Below are 21,402 nucleotides of genomic sequence, written 5' to 3'. Positions count from 1 at the left end.
AAGTGTTTTTTGCACATATTAAAAAGTAATAATAAGTTGGGTTTTTTAACAACAACAAAATGCTTCACCTGATTATTATTTTTTAATTCAGAAAAATATGCTGATATGAACACATCTGTAAATCTTTCTATAATAGAAGACCATGAAGTGTGCCTTGGTGATAAACAGCGAAATCTTGACCCCTGTTTAGGTCAATTTGAATCCTCAGGGAAGCCAACCTTTATTCCATAACATCTACTCATTCTTTGTGTCCCGGGTTCAAAGCATTTTCCAGTCATTAAGATGAATGGGATGCCTTAATGTTATTAATGAGTTAAGTAGCAGTGAGTTCCTCAAACGTAAGATTAAAGGATGTATTATATTTTATGTGTGCTTTGGGGTCATAAATTTACCTAGCCCAATGCATTTGCTGTACTTGTGAACGGGGAGCACACCGGAATCCCTTCGAACACTTTGTAACAGGCACTTTATTATAAATGTAACACCTAATTGGGGCCCCAACAATCATAAATTTGCTGCACAGAATATTATATGGCATGCCGTCATGATGTGGCTGCAGTTGTTGAGCGCATGGTGCTCAAAACACTTCAGAATCAGTGCTCAACAGAGAGCTCCGAGGATTCGGACACAATTACATTAGAAGGAAACTGCCATCCTGCCTCCTTTGTCCCTACTCTGGTTGTAGGAGTCAGCAAGGATTCATGACAACCAGCCTTTAATTTGAACAGAGCCTGGCACACGAATCTCAAGTCTGGCACCTGTTTTCCATGCCAGCAGGACTTGCAGATCCAGTGACGATCCAGAAATGTGTGATCTTTTGCCTGGCAGAAAGAAGCACAATGGGGGAAGAGCGTAGCATAAGGAAGCCTAACAAAGTTCTGATATTTCCCATTATGACAACTTGGGGGGGCGGGCGGGTTTGGAAACATCAAAACTAATTTCCTTGGCTAGTGCGCAGAACAGTTGCTTCATCTGCCTATTGGGTCACCAAACACGGCTGCAGTTCTAAGGCTTCATTTTTCCAGGTGCAAATCCCTCCGAAGGAAGTTTACCTCTGAGCAGCTTGAATCCAGAGAAGCATCTGCATGTATCCTTGTGGGAACCATCACCAAGGACCATTCAGTGCTTTCCATTCTCTTTGCATAGACACCTTCCTCAGAAGAGAGGGACATTGTTAGAGGGTAGGCGATATAATATTCTGTTTGCATAAACACGTTCTACGTTTTTTGCATAGATGCTTTGTACACATTTGCATATTCTGTGTGCATAGGGGCTTTATTATATATTTATTGTTTGAATAGACGCCATATGCACACACACACACACACACACACACATTTATTCTGATTGCACGGACGAGAGAGAGCGCTTCATGGATGGCGGTGGGACCGGGAGAGGTATCAGCTACTACTTGTGGAAGCCGCAACAACTACAAGCGGGGAAAGTGGGCTGGTCTTTGGGCCCAGCGCGAAGCACCTGAGCGCGAGAAGCCCGTTACGCTTGGTCACCATGGCAACAGGTGGGCGGGCTAGCGCAGGCGGAGGAGGTGAAACTTTCCCTCTCTGGTCACCTGACCGGGCCCCTCGGGCCACGTGATCCCTTTCCCATCGTCGCCATTTTAAAGCGGTGCTCCCTGCAGAGGCAGCAGCAGCGGGAGGGAGGAAAAAAGGAAAAGCAGAGCTCATTGAGGCTCCCCTGGGAAGGTGGGTGCGAAGGGGGGGGGCGGGGAGCGCGTTTTTCGAGGGGGCGTGTATGGGGAGGAGGGGAAAGCATCCCTATGAGCGACCGGGAAAGGGGTTGGGGGTCTCCCTTCCCCAGCCTTTTCTCTCAGCAGGCACCCGATAGGAGGGGGAGAGGGTGGCAGGTTTGTTGGGTGGGAGACGCGTGGTGCTCAGCGCCCAGCACCTGTTAGAGGCGTGGAGCATCTCCCCTCGACCCCGGTGAGGTAGAGCTGCCTTATCTCACACACTCAAAACGAGGTGAGGGGTGGATGTTCAGGCGTTAAAGGAGCTAAGAGCAGCACGACGTCTGGGGGATTTTCCGCCGTCACTTTCCGGAGTTGGGGTATGGCTCCCTCCTTCCTTACGCATAACGGTCTGTGCACCTACTGCATTTATTGATTTATATTGGCCTTCCTCTTCTCTTGGCGCCACCTGGGGATATTGTCATTCACACACACACACACAGAGTTCCCTGTGCCATTCTTTTGGTGATTCCTTTCTGGTGCATTGATGTGTGTGTGCTTTATATGGTTTTACAAACAAATAGGCAGGCTCCCATTCTTCAGTCTAACATTTTTACACACATCCTTTCTTAGCAGTGTTATAGGGGCCCCCCTCCATTGCCTCTATTAGCCACCTCCAAAGCTCAGGAAAGGAGTTTCTTTCTCTCTTTCCCTGATCCACCCTTTTGATGCAGTTGTCCATACACACAATTATTATCCTCAAACTTCCTTTCAGCCAGTGAGTTGAAAGACAATAAGTCTCTTCCTTCATCTTTAAGCTTCAGTTCCTATTTATAATTGCTAGCTATGGACTATAATTTCTGTAGTGTTTTGTAGTCCTTAATCAGATTCTTGCAACAGGTTGCAATGGAGGGAACATAGCTCAAGATTGCCTAGTGGCCAAATGGGAATATTGGAACTCCATAGTCCCAATTCCAATCCTCTAGTCATACCATTGATCTATTCCCATCATTCTCCCTTTAGAGTATCAGTCTTCAGCTTATAGGTTGGGGCCCACGGCTTGCTCACAAGCTGACCTAAGGTAGGTCACAGCCGCAGTACTACCAATATGCAAAAGTATGGCTTTAAAAACCAAGGAGCTGCTCCTCAAATGCATTTTTGGGGTAAAGGTCTGATTTGATTTGATTTGTATGCCACTGTCCATTCAAATGAATCCCAAAGCAGCTTAAAGACAATAACATAATGAAATATCACAGATATAGTGTAAGTCATATTACAGAATTGGCAAATAATCAGTAAAACAATTGTTGTCCATAAAACGCTATTAACAAACCAGAAACTGAAAAAATAATCTGAGCGTCATAGTTATGGCATAAGCAATATTACATGATTAACAGATCATCAACAAAACTTTTCTAATCTATAAAACGATAACTAAAAAATAAGCTAAAGCCGGGTTGTATGTCTAAAAAGCGTGCCAGCCCTTAAGAATGTGCACACACACACATTTTTTTCAAAACCATTGTTTCAAAGTGTCTTGACATGAAGATTGTATTTGTTTTCCTTTCCTGTAATTCTCCAACTTCAGTCTACTTATTTCCCACACCCACCCCACTTAGAATCTCAGCCCTAATGAGCCCTCAAGCTCAGGGTATGATTCTGCTTTCCTACCAGTTTTCCGATCTCCACGAAACTAGTGTGCTGAACCCTACATTTCACTTTTGCTCCTTAATGGTAAAAATTACTTCACTGTTAGTCTCAGGCAAATTGTCACATGTACAGGATTGTGTTTTGTGTATCTCAAAGAAGCTATAGAATGCTAATAGAACTGGAAACCCTATATCTGGTGTTCTGCTTTCAAAAGTGCTGCAGAGGGAACCTGGTTAAAACTTTTCTCGGCTGGAGGTTGCAACAAGCTAACACTTTCTTATCAGTCTCAACCCTTTTGACTGCAGTGTCAATAGCATACTTTTATAGGTTAAACAAAAAGTTTGTTTGTTTTGTGAAAAGTGAAAGACTCCTGCAAGCATAGTGTAAAAAAAAAAAAGTACAGCTTTCTTTTATTTTCCGTTTTAAGCATTAAAAAAGAGTGCCTGATTACTTCTAGATAAAGTAGTATTCAAAATGTAATGTCTGGTAAATAGTTTGGCAGGAATGCTCTTTAATTTGTTGCTATAGCTGCTTTTACTTGCAGGATTTTCCTTTTAGGATGTTCTTGCAGTTATGACGGGATGAGGAAACTCTGGTCTGGTGGCTGCAGGTATAGTGTAATGTGAATTTACCTTTAGCGAAGTCAGACTTTGGGTTCACCTTGCCTTGTGTTGTCTACAGGGAGATTCGGGTTCATCAGATGATGGGGAAGGGGACTCTTTAATTCTTTATTTCTCAGCCATTTATCCAAAATTCCTGCTACCTCCTCTCCCACCCACTGTTTTCTTCTGCTAGATGTAAAGGATATAAGGCCCTAGTATCTTTTATTGTCTCTTTTGCAAAAAACCAGTTCTGGAGAGGTGTGATTCAGAATGACTCAAGAAGAAGGATTTAATCAAATCCCCTCTTCTTCAACCCCCGGTCCGCCACTCACCTTGGTTGCCTTACCTGATTTTTTTAAAAAGCCATTGAGGATAGAAAATAGCAAAAGAGCTACACTTCTGATTATGATTAAAACTTGATTGATTTGTTACCAAAGCAACTCAAAGCGACTTACAATAAATAATCAAACACATATATTGAAACCATCATAAAACAAACATAGGAAAATCTAAAAGAAAATCCTATTCTTATAAGGCAGGATTGAAACATCCCGCCCACTCAAAGAGGCCATTGATTTTTAAGAGCCAAATGCCTGGTAAAAAAGAAATGTTTTTGCATGGCACCTAAAGCTATGTAATGATGGTGCCAGGTGATCTTCCCTGTGGAGAACATTCCACAAGTGGGGAGCCACCACTGAAAGGGCCTGTTCTCATGTTGCTACCCTCCAAACCTCACAAGAAAGGGGCACACGTAGAAGGACCTCAGATGATGATTGCAGAGTCCAAGTTGTTTTATATGGGAAGTGGCGATCCTTGAGGTATTGTGGTCCTGAGCCACATAAGGCTTTGTGGGTTGAAAACAGCCCTTTGAATTGGGTTCAGAAACTAATTAGCAGCCAGTGCAGTTTGGCCAGGATTGTTGTTGCATGCTCAAACTGTCTTGCTCTAGTGAGCAACCTGGCCACTCAATTCTGCACCAGCTGCGGTTTCTGAATTTCCTTCAAATGAGATCATCAGCATTGATCTTACCAACTCTTTTTTAGTTTGGTGAAAACATTCACCAAAGAGTTGCCAAAGAATGGATTGTCTTGATTATTCTTTGCAAGAAAATGCAACATTCTTAAAGACCAAAGTGTTGTGTGGCACTACAGCCTGTATAGGTCTACTCTGAATTAAATCCCACTTGAGTTCAATATGGCTTGGTTCCAGGTAAGTGGGTAAAGGATTGCAACTTACTCTGAAGTAAGTCCCAGTGAGTTCAATGGACTTCTTGTCTGGTAAGTATGTGCAGGATTCTAGTTAGTTACCTTTTGAGTTGTCATTGGCAAAGCTCTGCTTCATCACGTGCCAAAAAAACACCTTAAACTAGGAGGCAGATACTGAAGCTTGAACTCCTCAAACACAGGATAGAATATTTGATCAGTGAAGTATTTGTTGATTTCATTATGAAAATGTTCCTTCTGCTAAGGTGTTTTATTTTTAAAAGAATCCTACTGCTTTCGCTTCCTTTATAGATCCAAATGTTTGTCATTTTTAATCTGCCAGAATATTAAGGAAAGATCTGACAGTTTAATGTCATCTTATTCCCAGGTTGCTATTCTGTTGTCATTGCGATTTTGACTAAGCCAAGGCATACGTAGCTGAAGAAATTTAGTTTTCACACCATTGGTGTGGAATTATTTGAGCTTGTTTCATAGAATAGTGCATGTAGTAAATCATTCTGCAAATGAAAAGCATTCCCTGCCAGTTGAATTGCTTACAGACTTTTCAAAGTGTTAAGTACTCACCAAATTTTATCCAGCTCAGTCTGGAATAGTAAGACTTTTTCAGTCTTGCAGTCATGTTTCTGATCAGTTTTGCTTACTAAATCACATAGCAAGCTTGCATGGGGTTGTTTGGTGATACTTTCACCTTAAAACTGTTTGAAAATGTCATAGTTAAAATGGAAGAATGGCATATGTGGTATTCTTGCAGATTTGATTGATGTTAGTCATTTGTACTGATCTTTAGACCATCTTCTGCTCAAGGGTGCTCATTCTTTAGCGTTCAAGTGCTTAATAACTTCATCCTGTCTCAAATTAACATTCTCTTTTCACAGTTTACTGCCATGAACGTTTTCAATTAGCTATGGAGCGGGAACTCCCAGGGCACTTGCAAGAGATCAACAGACAGATGTTCAGATCAAGGAAACTCTGCATTGGTGCACAGGGATGACTTCATCCCTAATCGCCTCTGCTAATAGAGTGCAAGCACAGCTGAGACAAATGGTGAGGTTGGCAAGGAGGAGGATAAGCTCAGGTCCCTTTTCCTCCTGAACAACTACATTGAACAGTTGGAGGTCCATACTTTGTATGGAATATCACTTATGTGTTAAGATGTAAAGCAGCTTTTAAAAGGGGCTGGATGACTTGTGCATCTGTTTAAGGTGCACGAACTGATTGACTGCAACATTTATGCCATTGTGTTCCGTAAGCTTGATGTTTTGTAACACAGCAATGTACGTTTTAAATTTCAGATATTATGGAAGAAAGCAACAGTATTACAGCAGTAGTCTCAAACATTGGGGAACCGGAAGCTGTACTGATCTCCGAAGCAGTTGTAAGCCCAACTTCAGAAAGTGGTGAAGACCAGAGAAAGTGTAACCCTGACCCACTAATCCAGGTCATCCAAAAGCTAAGCAAGATCGTTGAGAGTGAGAAGTCACAAAAATGCCTTTTAATAGGGAAAAAGCGCTTGCATCCTGATGTGTCCCTGCTGTCACTTGACTCACAGAACCTCCCAGAGATCCCAGGTAAAACCATTGAACTGCCTGCCCTGGGCACGATAAATATAGAAGATTATTATGTGACAGACTGTCCTCCGCAGAATAAAAGGAAGGTGGTTTGCTACCAATGCAGTCTCTGTAAATCTCTATCTCCCACTCTCCCTCTCTTAAAAGAACACGTGAAACAACATGGCCAGCAGAACGAAGTAATACTTATGTGCTCAGTGTGCAATTTTGCCATGAGAAGCCTAGAAGAGTTTGAAGCTCATGTGAGGCATCACCCAGAGAACACCAGCAAAGCACACACTCTTTCAAAGGAGCAGCAGCAATGTGCAAGTTTTCCCAGTACCACTTTGCATGGTCCAGTGGAAGGTTTTGTCAATGCCGGCGCTGATCAGACAGCACAGCTTCAGTCTCCCCGTCCAACGGAGAAGGGGAGGCAAAAATGGTATACATACGAGCAGTACGGCATGTACCGATGCTTAATTTGCAGCTACACTTGTGGTCAGCAAAGAATGTTGAAAACGCATGCCTGGAAGCATGCAGGCGAAGTCGACTGCTCATACCCCATATTTGAGGAAGAAAATGAACAAGCTACGTTGCCGGACCCTGCTGTATCGGGTGTTCCCCGCAACGTGGATGCCGTTGTCCTCGCGCTAGAAAATAATGAACTGGGTCTCTCTGGTGACCAGGCTGTTCAGCTCCACATTTGTAGCTCTGAGCAAATGGTGTACAAAACCTCCTCGACAGAAGAGCCTGCGAAAGAGGAGGCGCTCCTAAGTCAGTCGGCTGCTCTCTCGCCCACAGGCAAAGGAGCAGAAGAGACTCTGTCAGATACCGATCTGGAGCAAGACAACTTGATGACCGACAGCTTGCTTTCCTCCGCCCAAAAAATCATTAGCTGCAGCCCAAATAAAAAAGGCCACGTTAACGTCATAGTTGAACGTTTGCCGAGCGCCGAAGAGCCTGTCTTGCAGAAGCCTTACTCTATGGACACCGACATTGAAGCCGAGAAGAAAATAATCTCTGAGCAAGCTCGTGTGGCACGCGATGGGGACGTTTATCATATGGACAAAAGCTCTGTGGAACTCGAAGAAGTCATAATCGGATGGAGCAGTGCGGAGAAGAAAGATGGCGATTTAAACCCTGGTAGAGCCAAAGCAGCGGATGAAAACGCGCCTCCCACCAGAAGAAGAACAAATTCGGAGTCCTTGAGGCTGCACTCCCTGGCTGCCGAAGCGCTTGTCACGATGCCCATCAGAGCTGCAGAGCTAACCCGGTCAAGCCTCAGAGCTTTCGCCGAGGCGAATTCTATAGGTTCAGAGGCTGGGCAGAGGCCAGCTGACAACAGCTACGTCGCCCATTCTAAGCTGGTGACCTCCCTTAAAACAGAGGAATTGTCAGGCCTGAACCAAACGGACTGTGCTTTCATGGAAATACAGAAGGATAAGCCAGAGCTGGCTGAAGGTCCCATTAAAATGGGCATCAGCATGTCCCTGCTCACCGTCATTGAAAAGCTGAAGGAGAGGACGGACCAGAATGCTTCCGATGACGACATTCTGAAGGAGTTGCAAGACAACGTGCAGTGCCAACCTGCAGCCGACGCCAACGTGCTGGGGAGCAACCTGGTGGAATACATCCCCAATGTGGATCGCCCCTTCCGATGCCGCCTGTGCCACTACAGTAGTGGCAACAAGGGGTACATCAAGCAACACTTGCGGGTGCATCGCCAGAGGCAGCCCTATCAATGTCCTATCTGTGAGTACATAGCAGAAAACAGTAAGGATTTGGAGAACCATATGATCAACCACTGCAAAACCCGAATGTACCAGTGCAAACAGTGCGAAGAATCCTTTCATTATAAGGTGAAGTGTTTTTACTTTTGTGTTTGCTGTTTTTTTTTTACTGTTTCTTGATTGCCCTGAACTACATGAGCCAGAGAAGTTGCAGCTTGTCATGACAGGCTTAACTGGGGCAGTCAATTGCAGTCAATGATGGTTGGTTGCCAGAAAGGTCCCATTGAGATTGCTAGCACTGGAGTGTCTGGTGCTGCTCAGTGCCTGAGTAATGGCCTTGGAATCAACGACTGGATTGTTTGTCAAAACCTGTAAGTCAATTCAGAAGTGGGTCAAGGAAGCATCAGGGTCAGAACTTGATTTCAGCCTCTTCAAAGCTGGAGTTAAGCCTGTAGTAATAAGGCAGGTAGAACTCTGAACTCAGCCAATAGACGCAGCAATTTTGGAAAACCAAAACCATAGCATTAAACCTCCCCCCCCCCTTTCTAAACCAAGGGACCTTTTAACACTTGAGTATCTTAACAATTCCTGTGTCTGAAGAGGAACGTAACAATTCTGATTGTTATATGCCATTTTTCTTAAAGCAGCTTAAGTGCTATACAATAAACTATATAAATAGAAAAATTCCAAAAAGGCCCAAGTTATATCATCAAGTTAAAGCCTAATAATGAAAAGTTAGAGTGCATGACTATTCTACCATGTTGGGGTACAAACCAGGGTCTTCCTGCAGCTCTTGGTGGAGTGGTGGGTGGGTGGAACCTTGTTACCTATTTATTAGACCAAGTAATGGTAATTCTACTTTGTGGTGCTCTTCTAAATCTACGGAGCTCACTCAAATTTGGGCAACTGAAAAGTCTGCTTTCCCATTATCCCTGCTTGAGTTGGAAACTGTGTTTCTCTCCTCACCCCCATGCAGTTGGTTAGTGATCATGTGTCTTGAGCTCCTCTTTAAAAATCTTCTTGATTTGTATTGTCATTTTGTTTGGCTGCCTGACAGATAAGTAATCACAGGCGACGTTTGGCAGGAAAATAACGAGAGTTCAGTATGGAGGTTCAGCCACTCCGTATTTGCACCCTTTTAAAAGACGGTACTCCTGTTTGCTTTGCAGAGTCAGCTTCGAAGCCACGAGAGAGAGCAGCACAGCCTTCCAGACCTCTACTCGATGCCGCCGTCTGACAGCCTAATAACTTGTAGCAAAGTGGATGAAAGAGTCGGTACTGTCTGTCTTTTTCACTTGCTTAGTAATAGCATTGGGCCAGTTTAAAAAGTTGAGCTCAACATGCTGGAGGTTCTTGAGAATCCCTTGGCTGTAGCAGTGACTTTCAACTGTTAAAAGCCAATGCTACGTTCATTTTCCCAGTCGCCCATAGTACCTGAGCAGCAGCACTGCCACTGCCAAGAATATGCAGCATTGGTATGCAGATAATGATATGTGCAACAGATATGGCTAGGGTAGCACCCGCTTCATGGAGAATCAGCAGAGGAAAAAGCTTTTCAGCAGTTGCCACATAGGGCTTTTAATCACTTGATAGTATATCACAGCCTTCTGCAGCCTCCAGCCCTCTGGATGTTTTGGACTACAACTCCCATCATTCCTGGTCATTGGGCATGCTGCCTGGGGCTGATGGGCATTGTAGTCTGAAACATCTGGAGGGCACAAGATTGGGCAAGGCTTTTGTAAGGCCTTCCAACTAGGCAAACGGTATGGAAAGAAGCTTGTTCCTCCCTTTGCTACTGTCCACACCTTTTTAGAGAAGCGTGCCTTTTACCTGAAGAGCCTCTGAATCAGAGGGAAAGGATGCCAATTTTTCTTGATGATGCACCCCTCCAAAATAAACAGCAAACACCTACGCCCTGCCTCAACGCTTAATGCAGGTTTTTATTTTAAAACCTGGGATTTGGAAGTATGACTTGACTGAACATGTTCCCCCTTTTAATAGCATTCATTAAATGAGAATTTAAGCTTTCTAAAGTAGTTTGGAAACTCTTTGCAGTCAAATTATGACACGATTGCAGGAAGGAAGCCCTCTTGTCAAACAGATGTCGTCTCTATAAAACAGCCCAAACCCAAGAAGTTTATGGCACAGCATCTGTTTATGCACGCGTTAATCTGAGCGGGAACATTTGTTTCATGTTTATGAAATCATCAGCGCCCCTGTTCATCGCGGCTGTGCTAGAACGTTAAAGGGATCTTTCTGCATATGATTGAATTCTAAATGTCTAATAATGTAGGGCGATTGTAATAACATGCATTACAGGAACACCTGCTTTTAGTGTTGGGTTGAAACCAGTCAGTTTGTTACACACCACAGGGCTTGGCCTTCCTTCACTTCCTGCCCTCCCTTCCGAGGATAAAAGCAGTTCCCAAACCCATGACTCTAAAGCATGTAGTAAAAGGCAGAGTTGTGTTTTGTAAAACAACAAATCTTCGTGACATAATTGCATATAAAATATGGTGGTTTTAGTGATCATTAGGCAGTATATTTTTATTTGCCTACAAATGTTATTTCCTTCATTGTTATTCAATTTAGATAAGAAATGGCTTAATTATTTACCAGTCTGGTCCAAGGCAACTTAGTGTCCTAAGACACAGCACTGCATGATCCAGGAGCAATTCCCAGGACCCCCTGTAATGAGGATGCTGTGATCCAACAACTAGGATCTTGAGAAGGACCTCTCATATTGTAGGTTTTCTTGGGTGCCCTTAATAATAAGACTACCCTAAGTATCTGCTTGGGTCACTTGTGTGGTTGGCCCAGACCTGATTATTTTAAAAGAAAGTATATACAAAAAAATCCTGAATTAAATACCTTCCAGAACCAAAGCTGCAAGCCAAATCAAATGTGTGAACCAAACTCTACTCAACTGTTAGTATTGGGAGGTTAGAACCTAAGCAGGATCAGATTGTGCTGAAACAAGATCTGTCTTTCTGTTAAGGAAAATGATTTCTAAAAACTGTGTTGTATGTCATTTAGGGGATAGGATTTCAGTCCAGAAACTTTACAGATGCGACATTTGTGATTACACAAGCACAATGTATGTTGGTGTGCGGAATCATAGGCGGATTCACAACTCCGATAAGCCATACAGGTGAGCATATCTCGGGGGTTTTCTGTTACTCAGAGCTGGAATTTTTTTGATGTGTTTTCTTGCAGCTGTCAATTCTAAAGTTAGAACACAGTGGGCGATTTGAAATTGCCTAATTTTGAAGGAGTGTGTCACTTGCTACCAATTTACTCTGACAGTCACTTTAGAATCCAGTGACATCATTACAATAAGGACCTGCAAGTAATACATATTGAAATACCTGGTAAGGAGGTTCCTAAAGCAAGCAACAGCAGAATTGGAGCATGCTTGGGCCACATCCCATCAACCGGAAGACTGCCGGGTTATGCTAGAAGAATGTGGCTTTTTCAACCTGTTTCTTTTAAGCAGCCTAGAAAGGTCTGAAAGGTGGGGTAGAAAATCTTCAAAACAAAACAATAAGCAGATTTATTGACTCTAATGCTTTTTTTAAAAATTCAGCACAGTTGTCCAGGAACCTCTACCATTTGCATGATGCATCTGAAAGTTTGCCATTTTAAACTTTTAGATGGATAGAACCATATTGATTGAACCACATGTTTAAGCAGACAGCTAACACCTCCAGAGGCCCTTAACCAATGACATTTTCATCTGAATAGCAGGCAGCGAACATTTACTTGACTACTGCACCGATGGATTCTAGAATGAATTATAATTGGCCAAACTTCCCTCCTTGTCCTCCCTTCTGCAATGCCCACCTCAGAGATGGTCTTGTCAAGAGGCTGAGGTTGCTGGGAACCAATTGCTTCTTTGTTTTCCTTCAGGTGTCGAATGTGCGACTTTGCCACAACAAATATGAATAGCTTGAAGTGTCATATGAGGCGCCATCCACAGGAGCACCAGGCAGTGCAGCTAATGGAGCAGTTCAAGTAGGTAACTGACTGCTTGGCAAGCCGGTGGCAGCTGTGGCCTTGTTAATATGGATAGTTTGAAGTTAAGATCACCAAATTTTTGCTAGAGATCTCTCACAAATTGCTTCATTAAGGGATCATCTCTGCCTTTGTATCTTGCTGCTGTTAGAGCCTGGTACTATGGAGGCTCCAGGAAACAACAACAACAACCCAGAAGTACCAGAGCTCTGGAAAGCATAGGGGTCTCCCTCAGAATATTTGTAGATACTTAGTAGTGAGAAAAATGTGCTACGTACATGCTTGGCGCACAGAGTTCTGGTACGTGAAATGTTCTGGGCCTGGTTCCAATTTGTTCCAAATTAAATAGGGCTTAGAGAAGAATAGATGGAAGTTGAATTTGATCAATTTTTTTGTAGAAGTTGATGATGACCTCTCATTCCAGGTCAGATTATTTGTCTATCTATCCTGGTATTGTCTAATCACTGATTGGCAATGACTTGCCAGCCGAGGCTTTTCTTCGCTCCTTCTACCTGAACCTTTTTATTTGGAGATGTGAAGGATTGAGTACAAGGCCTTCTGCATGCACAGCATCACTGAGCTGTGGCCCTTTCCTTAGTTCCACAGAGAAATCTGTTTAGCAAGGCCCAGGGCAAATATTGTTTTCATTTAGGCATGATCCAGTGCATCTAACCATATGTTGAATTCTGAGAATACTTGATATACTTCAAATTTCTTTAACGTGTGCAATTTCTCCCTCTAGCTTTTTATTACTTTGGCGTTTATTTTAATACCTATTAATTCTGTTGTTATTGCCTAATGAGACTATGTATTAGTTCACCATGTGACAGACTTTATAGTTTTAGGCATACTTTTTGGGGTAGAAATCTTTAAAATATCACATAAAAATGCAGCGACAGCTAAACTAAACTGGGATAGAAATCAAAGGGTGTGCTGACCTTTTATAATTTTACCACATTTTGGGTAAGACATGTTGATCCCTTCTTCTTTCTCTTAATCTTTTTCCCCCCTTCAGATGTTCGCTTTGTGGGTATGAGTGTAGCCATCCCCCTTCTCTCAAGTCTCATATGTGGAAGCACGCAAGTGACCAAAACTACAACTATGAACAAGTGAACAAGGCTATTAATGATGCAATTTCACAAAGCAGCAGGTGTGTGCGCATTTTAGGGTCACTATTTATACCTGTAATATAGAGCACTATCTTAACAACTTGCATAGCAAGTCAGTTGCTTTAAGCAACATAGTTACTTAAGTTGTTGGAGTCTGGGGGGTATTGTGATTTCCCTGCTGGAAGCTCTTTTGCCAAACCTCCCACTTTCTCTTTACACTTGGGGAAAATGTTATAAGCTGTTTAGAGATTTGCTGCACAGTAGTGAAAGGGAGGGAAAGGGCTGGCGTACAAGTGAGAGATGCCAAAAGCAACTTGTACATACATTGAGCCCTGCAATCAGATCCTTAGACATTCTGTATTGCCATTTTCTTAGAATTTGTATACTAAAAAGTCAACTGCTTTCTTCTTTTCTTAGGTTCCCAGGTCAGCTGACTGGGAAGGTGACCGCTGATGGTTTATTTCCTTTGAAAAGCAACTCGGAGGGCTTGTCCTTTTCAGACTCCTCTAACCAAACTGCTGACAAAACCGTGAATTCTGATGAAAATCAGAATCCTACTTCCTCAACTAATACCTCATGCAATTCAGACAAAACTGCCGGTCTGCCTCACCTTGGCACAGAATACTGCGTCCTGCTCTTCTGCTGTTGCATTTGTGGATTTGAGTCCACCAACAAGGAGAACTTGTTGGACCATATGAAGGAACATGAAGGTGAAATCATAAACATAATTCTGAACAAGGACCACACAGCAACTCAGAGTGTAAGATAGGTGACGCTGCTGCTTTAAAGGGTTTCATAAAGTGCTGTTTTCTTGTGTTCTCTTTACATCACCTGAACTACTTGCTAAAGCGAAAACTGTAAGTAAAAAAATGCAGTGATATTTCTAACGGTCGGAATGTTATTTATGTCAACAAGAAAATGGATTTATTTCACAAGCTCTTGAAGTAACTGAACAGTAAATACTCCATTTAGGGAAAGGTCCGCTGAAACCATTATCCTCTACTGACAGAGCCGTTTTCAATGCCTATTGCTAATCTAAAGCTTAGCCATATAATAGGAATTTCACACTAATGTGTTACCTTAAGGGGTTTAATCTTACTGCCTTGAAACTATCTAAAGGGGGTTAAATTCATTTTAGGTAATTTTTTAAAAACTGACATGACTGACTACATTTATGAAGCAGCATTTCCAGAAAGGGAGAGGGAGACTGAGTAACTGCTTAGGCCTTATGGTTCCTCACTCAATTACTGCTTCTTTTTTTAGAAAAGATAAAAATATCTGTATCTTCCTGCTGATACAGGCATCATAAAAAAGTAGCAAATTGCTTGGCTTAGGTTATTTCTTTCAGTATGAGATGCTGAGAATGTATAATTAAGTCTTGATGGACCTTAATGGTTCACCAGAACTTTCTCATATCTCTCTCTATAAAATCAGGCATTTCAGAATGCTAGAAGTGCCATTACTTGGATCAGAGTGGGTAGGAACAAGTGGTCTTAGCTAAACTTTGAAGGGAGGTTTACCTCTTTATCAAATAATATTTAACACGTCAAAATCCACTACACAGAAATCTGATGAAAACTCAGTGGAAGTTACTAGCTTACCCCATTGTAACATTGTTATAAAATAGCCACTAAAAGGACTTCATTCACACTTGTTTCTCAAAAGGAGCTGTTTTCATGCCTTCTAGAATACCTTGAGTTCTTGTCTGTGGTTTCAAGCTTCAGGTGCTTAACTGCCATTGACTTCAGTGGAAGTTCAGCAGCCTCCAATGTTGTTTTTCTCTTGAAACTAGTGTTATGTTTCATTTGGGTGGAGCCCTCTCCCAGTTCTTGCCATATTGCTGCATTTCCCTTTACTCTGGCAGTTCATTGCTTGTAAGCAGATTTGTACACAGATATGCATTATTTTCAGACGGCTGCAGAACTTTAAAAAATGTATTTATTATACATTAAAAGCTCAGTTTTCATGGTGCTAATTGAGTTTGGGTCACCCCCTGCCCCTCAAAATTTCTGAACTGTGAAGTTGGACCAATGGAAAATATTTTGTGTCATTTTTAAAGAAGCTTTAAATGTTGAATGCAAAAATATTTCAAGGCATTTTGTAGAAAATCCAAACTAGAATCCCTATTATTATTCAATCTGTTACTTGTTTCTAAACTAGGTGCATTTATAAAAAGTGAGTGCATAAATTCACTGTACAACAAACTGTACAACAACCAAGTTTATTTTAAATATGAGATTGAAAATGTGGGTTGTTTTGTGTTCTTGAGAAATATAACAAACAGGGAGAAATTGAGAAGGTGCTATATTTCACTTCCTGCTCTGAGCTCTTTAAGACTGAACAGAATCCAATTGGTCACAAACCTTGATGAAATACTTCTGGCTACTACTGTTACCTTTGTATTCAGTCCTTGCATAAGTATTGTATCCTCAACCTGAAACTTCTGATGTGCTTAGAAACAGGAAATTATTGGGCAACTATTTAATAGCTGAGATCATACAAAGCGTTATCAACATTCCACCTCCTATCTGTCTATTTACTGCAATTAGTTGAAAGCTTGGTAAAAATTACTCGGTTTATTTTAAATGTTTCATTTCAAAACCATGGCGAAGGCTCTTTGTCACAAACCTTTACTTTGTTTTGTTTTTTCCTTAATGGATCATGCCTGTCTGTTACAGTACAAGAAAATTGTGAAACCACGAGCTTATAAAGCTAATTATATTTTTATTGAAGTGAAGTATTGATTTTTAGGCATGTAAAGCTTTTTGCAGGAATACAATATGTGAAGAACAATTGAAATGAATTGGGGAGGCCAGGCAAAGTGCATATGTATTCAGAAGGTTCTTTTCTTACCATTTTGTATATGTAATCTTCCATTACTGTTAAATAGTAAAGGGAAGTATTTTATTTTTATTTTTTTAAGCAAACTAACTATAGTCTCAATACTTAAAAGTTTGACATTACCTTCAATTGCACAAGAAGAGCATCCTTCATACTGACACTTTTTTTTTTCATTTTAAAGCCCACGGGTTACTATCAGTTCACTCTTCAAATTTACACACTTGCCATGTAGCAGACTTGAGGCTGAAACCAGTTTGTTGATCATGTTACCTTGGAGTGTGAGCTGTTTGGATTTAGGGAGTTTTTGTTTAGAGCACTTTTTCAGACATACAGCATGTCTTCCCTCTGTTTTATGATTTTAAAAAGATAAACGCATACTGCTAACTATAGTGTTTTATTTCTTCCCCTTCCCCCATTTAATTTATGGAGAAGCAGATTCAGTGCTCTGTTCTGTTATGGGCGAAAAGCTTCCATTTATACTTCTAGCTGCAATTCCAATATACACTTGCTTGAAAGTAGATTGCATTACACTTGCATTATTCCCATAGAGGTGTGCTGTGGATGACATCCTGTTGTGCTCAATGGGAAAACTCTTTCAATGGATCAGCACTGCACTTGTTTGGGCTGGTTAGGATTAATTTAGCGTGTGATACAGGCTAGTAGTAGGAAGAAGGGCAGGAGGGCAATGGGATCACAGCTACCCCACTTTTAGGCCCACTGGGCATCTAAACATAAAAAGTAATATTTATATAGGACCGGCAAACACACAATTAAATGATTGCAGGTCCAAATTATGATCTTATTATTCTAGGAAATGTTTACCTGTGTGGTTTGGGCCTTCATGTGCTTTGGCACGTGTCCAACTGATGGGCATTTTGGTTGGTGTAGAGGTAAGATTAGTAGACAGGGCATGGGGTGGGATGATTCTCTTCTCTTGTTTCCCATCCCCATAATCTGACCATATTTTATTTTTCTTAACCAGCCCTTTGACTGTAGCATAAGCAACTTATTTGGAAACATGGTGTTGGAATCAATGGAGCTTGCTTCCAATTAACTGTGGCTTCAACAGCTTCACCAATAGAGGCTGTATTCCTTGTTCTTAGCTTGAAAAAACATTGTGGCATTCAGCTAGTTGCTGCATTTTTAAAGCACTTATTTAATCATTTAAAATGAAAATGTACAGTTGGTGCTCAAAGTAATGTTAAAATATATTTAATAGAAATGTGCATTTGATATTCATGGGCATGGGTACATATATTTTTTTAAGAAAAAGGAATTGTAATACTATGGCACTGTTTTTTATAGCCAAAGTATAAAACTTTTAGAAAACTGACATGTAAAAGACTGTAGACCTTGCATTATCTGACTGACAGGATGACTTACTTTATAAGATACTTTCCCGCACATTAAGCTGCATGCCTTAAGTTCTCTCTAGGTTTGTCTTGTTTGGAAACTACGGAAGCAAACTTTGTAGTACAACTTTGACTACCTTCTGAAATACTGTACATTGTTAGAATAATTTATTTTGCTTTACAGAAGTTTTGTCATGTATTGACTAATTGTATTTTGGTAATAAACTCCTTTGTTAAACACATCACTATTGTGCTCTCGATTGCATATGCTTTACTGAACACAAGAAAGTTAGCTTGTAAATATAGCCTTTCTCTTTGTTTAAAAATGAACACATATACCTAAACATGCTAAAAGAGCCAGTGTAGAGTATTGAATAAATACCTGGGCTATGAATCAGTGAACTTACAACTCATAACAGTGCATGAACTCCCTAAGTTTCCTGAATTGCTTATCTAGGTTACCCTAAGCCCCTGTCCCGCCCCCAATATGGGGTGACCTACTTTAGTAGGTGGTTCTAAAGAATGGCTGTGATAATATATATCAAGGCTCTTGAACACCAAAGCACTATATAAATGCTGTTTTGTATCACCTGCATTCCTCCCAAGCCATATACTGACCATGGGTGGTGATGCCTTTGAGGCTTACCGTAATTAAACCACCTGTTTGTGTTGCCTGCCTGGGACAACAAAGGGAGGGCAAGGGGCTTACTGAGGGTGCTCTGTGTTCAATGAGCTGTGCTCAGCTGTGAGCCATAAACTGAGAAAGGGATATGTTTCCTGTTTTTCTCGTGAGCCTAATTTAGCACTTTGCTTTCATGTATGATAGGCATGTAAAAGTTGACTATGAACTGAATTACAGTTGTCATGTTAGGGGATTCTTCAGTTAACTTTTTTAAATTCACAATTACTACATGTGTCAGAGCATTGCAATATATGTAAAAACACATTACTATTGTCTGTGCATACCTTACCACTTATTTGGGACTTTCTTGTGTAAGGCAGTCTCCTGAGACAAACTTGATTGGTCACGGAGAGTAAGAATACAAAGGGAGACGGATCTTCTGATCACCGTTTCCGTGTTCTATGACACAAGCTTTCACAAACTGAACATTTGGCAGAAACATGTGATGCAATTCTATTTAATTTGAAAAAAAAGTATATCTATCTTCAAGATGGCTTATAATTTCCAATTAAAATCACTACAAACAAAAACAAGCAGTTAAAAATCATCAAATATGGTTGAAGTGAATTACTATTTAAAAAAACACTTGAGTGAATGGGACAAGTTTGGCTTGGCATCCCAAAGCTGTTCATGACAGAGCTGGTCTAATCTCCTTGGAGAGCAAATTCCAGAGCCAGGAAGCCTCTTTGAGATAATCCTCTGGTAGCCACCAACTTAATCCCTGAAGAAAAAGAGTATTAGAAAACCAGTAAGTAAAGAATATAAATAAATGTTAAAGCATATCTAGCAATGATGTTCTGCACTATATTCGTGGGCCTAATTCTGCTCTAGTAGTCCCACAATACCAAGTCACAAAGGTTTGAACATTTTCATGAATCATACTTGCCCAAGCAGATATTAGATGCAAGGAACTTTGCTAGATGGGTGTGGCTCATTTCTCTCCTTTAAGAACTGCCCTGCTGGATCAGACCAAAGACCTATCTCATACAACACTTGGTTTTCATTCAATATTTTTGTTTTGCCAGGTGTTCCCAAACTGGTCCATTCAGGTGGCCTGTGGTGTGTATGTGGCTTTGTGGTTGAAGATGGGAGACAGCACATCCTTTTCATTAAATGTTCATAGTGATACTTAATTTTTATTTTATTATTTTATTCCTTACATTTCATTTTAAGGTACTGAAATCTAAATTCTATAGAATCCAAATTGTAATACAATAAACCAACAATATATAGGAATTAAAAGAAGCAATAAAAATAAAAGTAAAAATCATAGCGTCTAGCTCAGTGCATTACAGTTGCTACAAGAGGCAGAAACATTAAGTGCTACACGAAGCCCTCAGCAGTTTTCAAGTGGTTCATGGCAGAAAAAGTTTGGGAACCACAGCCCTAGGAAATAAAATGGGGGCATGAAGAAAACAGCTGTTTGTCCTCCAGTATACTGCCTACTGGAGCCCTTGAGACAAATGGAGATGTGGGGGGATGGAAGGCCTTTAATATGTATTCATTTACTGCATTTATATTCCACATTTTTCTCCATAAAGCTCAAGGTGGCTTATATGGTTATCCCCCTCTTATTACTAGACCTCGGTGGCGGTGGTAGCTAAGGAGCTGGACATCTAGGAACATAGTTTTAATTATTAAAAACTGTGGGGAATGCCAGTACATCCTAGTGGTCTGACATAAGGTTACCAGACATCCCCATTTCCCGGGGACAGTCCCCGGATTTACAAATTGGTCCCCTGACAAAATCCATCTATTTAATAGGAAGTTGAAAAGTGTCCCGGGATTCATTGAAAAAAATCTGGTAACCTTAGTCTAACAGAATATGAGAATGATGGCAGTGGAGACTGCACTGCATCAGCAAAGGATGAACTGATAGATTTAATCGAAGTGGGAAAGGCATCCTCTGAAATGAAAAGTGGGAGAAAAATAACCTGTTTATTCCTGCAGACTTTTCTTTCCTTTTTTTAATACTGTTTTTATTTTCATGGTACTGAAGATAAATTTTGAGAAAACAATTGTTACAACAGTAAACAACAAGTAACTTGTCCTAATGAAATTACAGACTTTATCATGTCATGTGTTATAAGTTTCATTTGGTTACTCTGAGCTGCATAGGGCTGAGCTGCAACAATTGGAAGTGTCTCCAAAATGATCCAGTGAAAACAGAAATTCCATTAGCTTCCATCTTGGTGCAGAGGTAGCACATGTGGTGCCCTCCAGATGTTGTTAGGCTGAAACTCCCATCATCCCACTCTGAATTTCAGAAGAAGGGTCTCTTCCAGCCCTACCTGGAGATACCTTTGGGGATTGAACCTGGGATCTTCTACATGCAAATCTCAACCACTGAGCTACAGCCCTTTAGGGGACATAGTGTAGACTGAGCTTCCTGACTGGCAGCAGCTCTCCAGGGTTTCAGAAGGGGATCTCTCTCCCCAGCAGTACCTGGAGATGCCAGAGATTGAATTTGGCACCTTCTGCATGCAAAGCAGATGCTCTACCACCTGAGCTATGGCCTTTCTCCAAAGACATACAGGAACACAGGAAGCTCCCTTATACAGAGTCCAACCAATAGTCCACCTAGCTCAGTGCTGTCTACACTGACAGGCAACAGGTTTCAGGCTGGGGGGTCTCTTCCCAGACCCTCCCCCTTATCTGGAGATGCCAGGGGGCACTGAACCAAGGACCTTCTGCATGCAAAGCAGGTGCTCTACCAACTGAGCTGAACGACACACGTGCCCTTTATGGCCTCACAGCCCCTCTCCGCCCAACCTACCTCACAGGGTTGTTGTGAAGATCAAATCAAAAGGGGGGGGGGTGTTCGCCACCTTGAGCTCCTTGGAGGAAAATGTGGGTTTTAAATACAAATCATGAGGGACAGAGGGGAGGAGGGGGCGTCGGGAAACCCCTCCCCCTAGAAACTCCCCCCCACAACCCCCCCATTTCCCCATCCTCCTCTTTCGTGGCC

At 41.6% G+C, this 21,402-nt stretch overlaps 1 protein-coding gene and 1 long non-coding RNA gene across 6 annotated transcripts; one reads left to right on the top strand and one right to left on the bottom strand.

The window, feature by feature from the left end:
- Window positions 1-1,869: 1,869 nt before the first annotated feature.
- Window positions 1,870-17,994, top strand: ZNF507 (zinc finger protein 507; the record flags this gene model as incomplete). 4 transcript variants are annotated; one of them, XM_083625886.1, is made up of 7 exons in its annotated part: window positions 1,870-6,727; window positions 6,875-8,565; window positions 9,606-9,711; window positions 11,473-11,587; window positions 12,346-12,450; window positions 13,466-13,600; window positions 13,977-17,994. In XM_083625886.1, 7 exons carry the CDS (start codon window positions 6,457-6,459, stop codon window positions 14,326-14,328), a joined length of 2,775 nt encoding a protein of 924 aa, XP_083482012.1. In that variant the 3' UTR covers window positions 14,329-17,994. The 4 variants fall into 4 exon arrangements, with proteins under 4 accessions (XP_083482012.1, XP_083482013.1, XP_083482010.1 ...); XM_083625887.1 differs by lacking the exon at window positions 12,346-12,450; XM_083625884.1 differs by having other exon boundaries at window positions 6,457-8,565.
- LOC310768161 lies at window positions 14,315-21,328 on the bottom strand. 2 transcript variants are annotated; one of them, XR_014551188.1, is made up of 3 exons: window positions 21,211-21,328; window positions 18,724-20,340; window positions 14,315-14,414 (listed from the first exon to the last, which is right to left on the bottom strand). It is a non-coding gene; the product is annotated as an uncharacterized lncRNA (long non-coding RNA). The 2 variants fall into 2 exon arrangements; XR_014551189.1 differs by having other exon boundaries at window positions 14,325-14,414; window positions 18,719-20,340.
- Window positions 21,329-21,402: the final 74 nt, after the last annotated feature.

This window comes from Podarcis filfolensis (assembly GCF_964270895.1).
Source record: "Podarcis filfolensis genome assembly, chromosome: 8".
Taxonomy (NCBI): Eukaryota; Metazoa; Chordata; class Lepidosauria; order Squamata; family Lacertidae; genus Podarcis; species Podarcis filfolensis.
The sequence above is the reverse complement of the archived record's forward strand: the minus strand, read 5'-3'. Positions and strand labels throughout refer to the sequence as shown.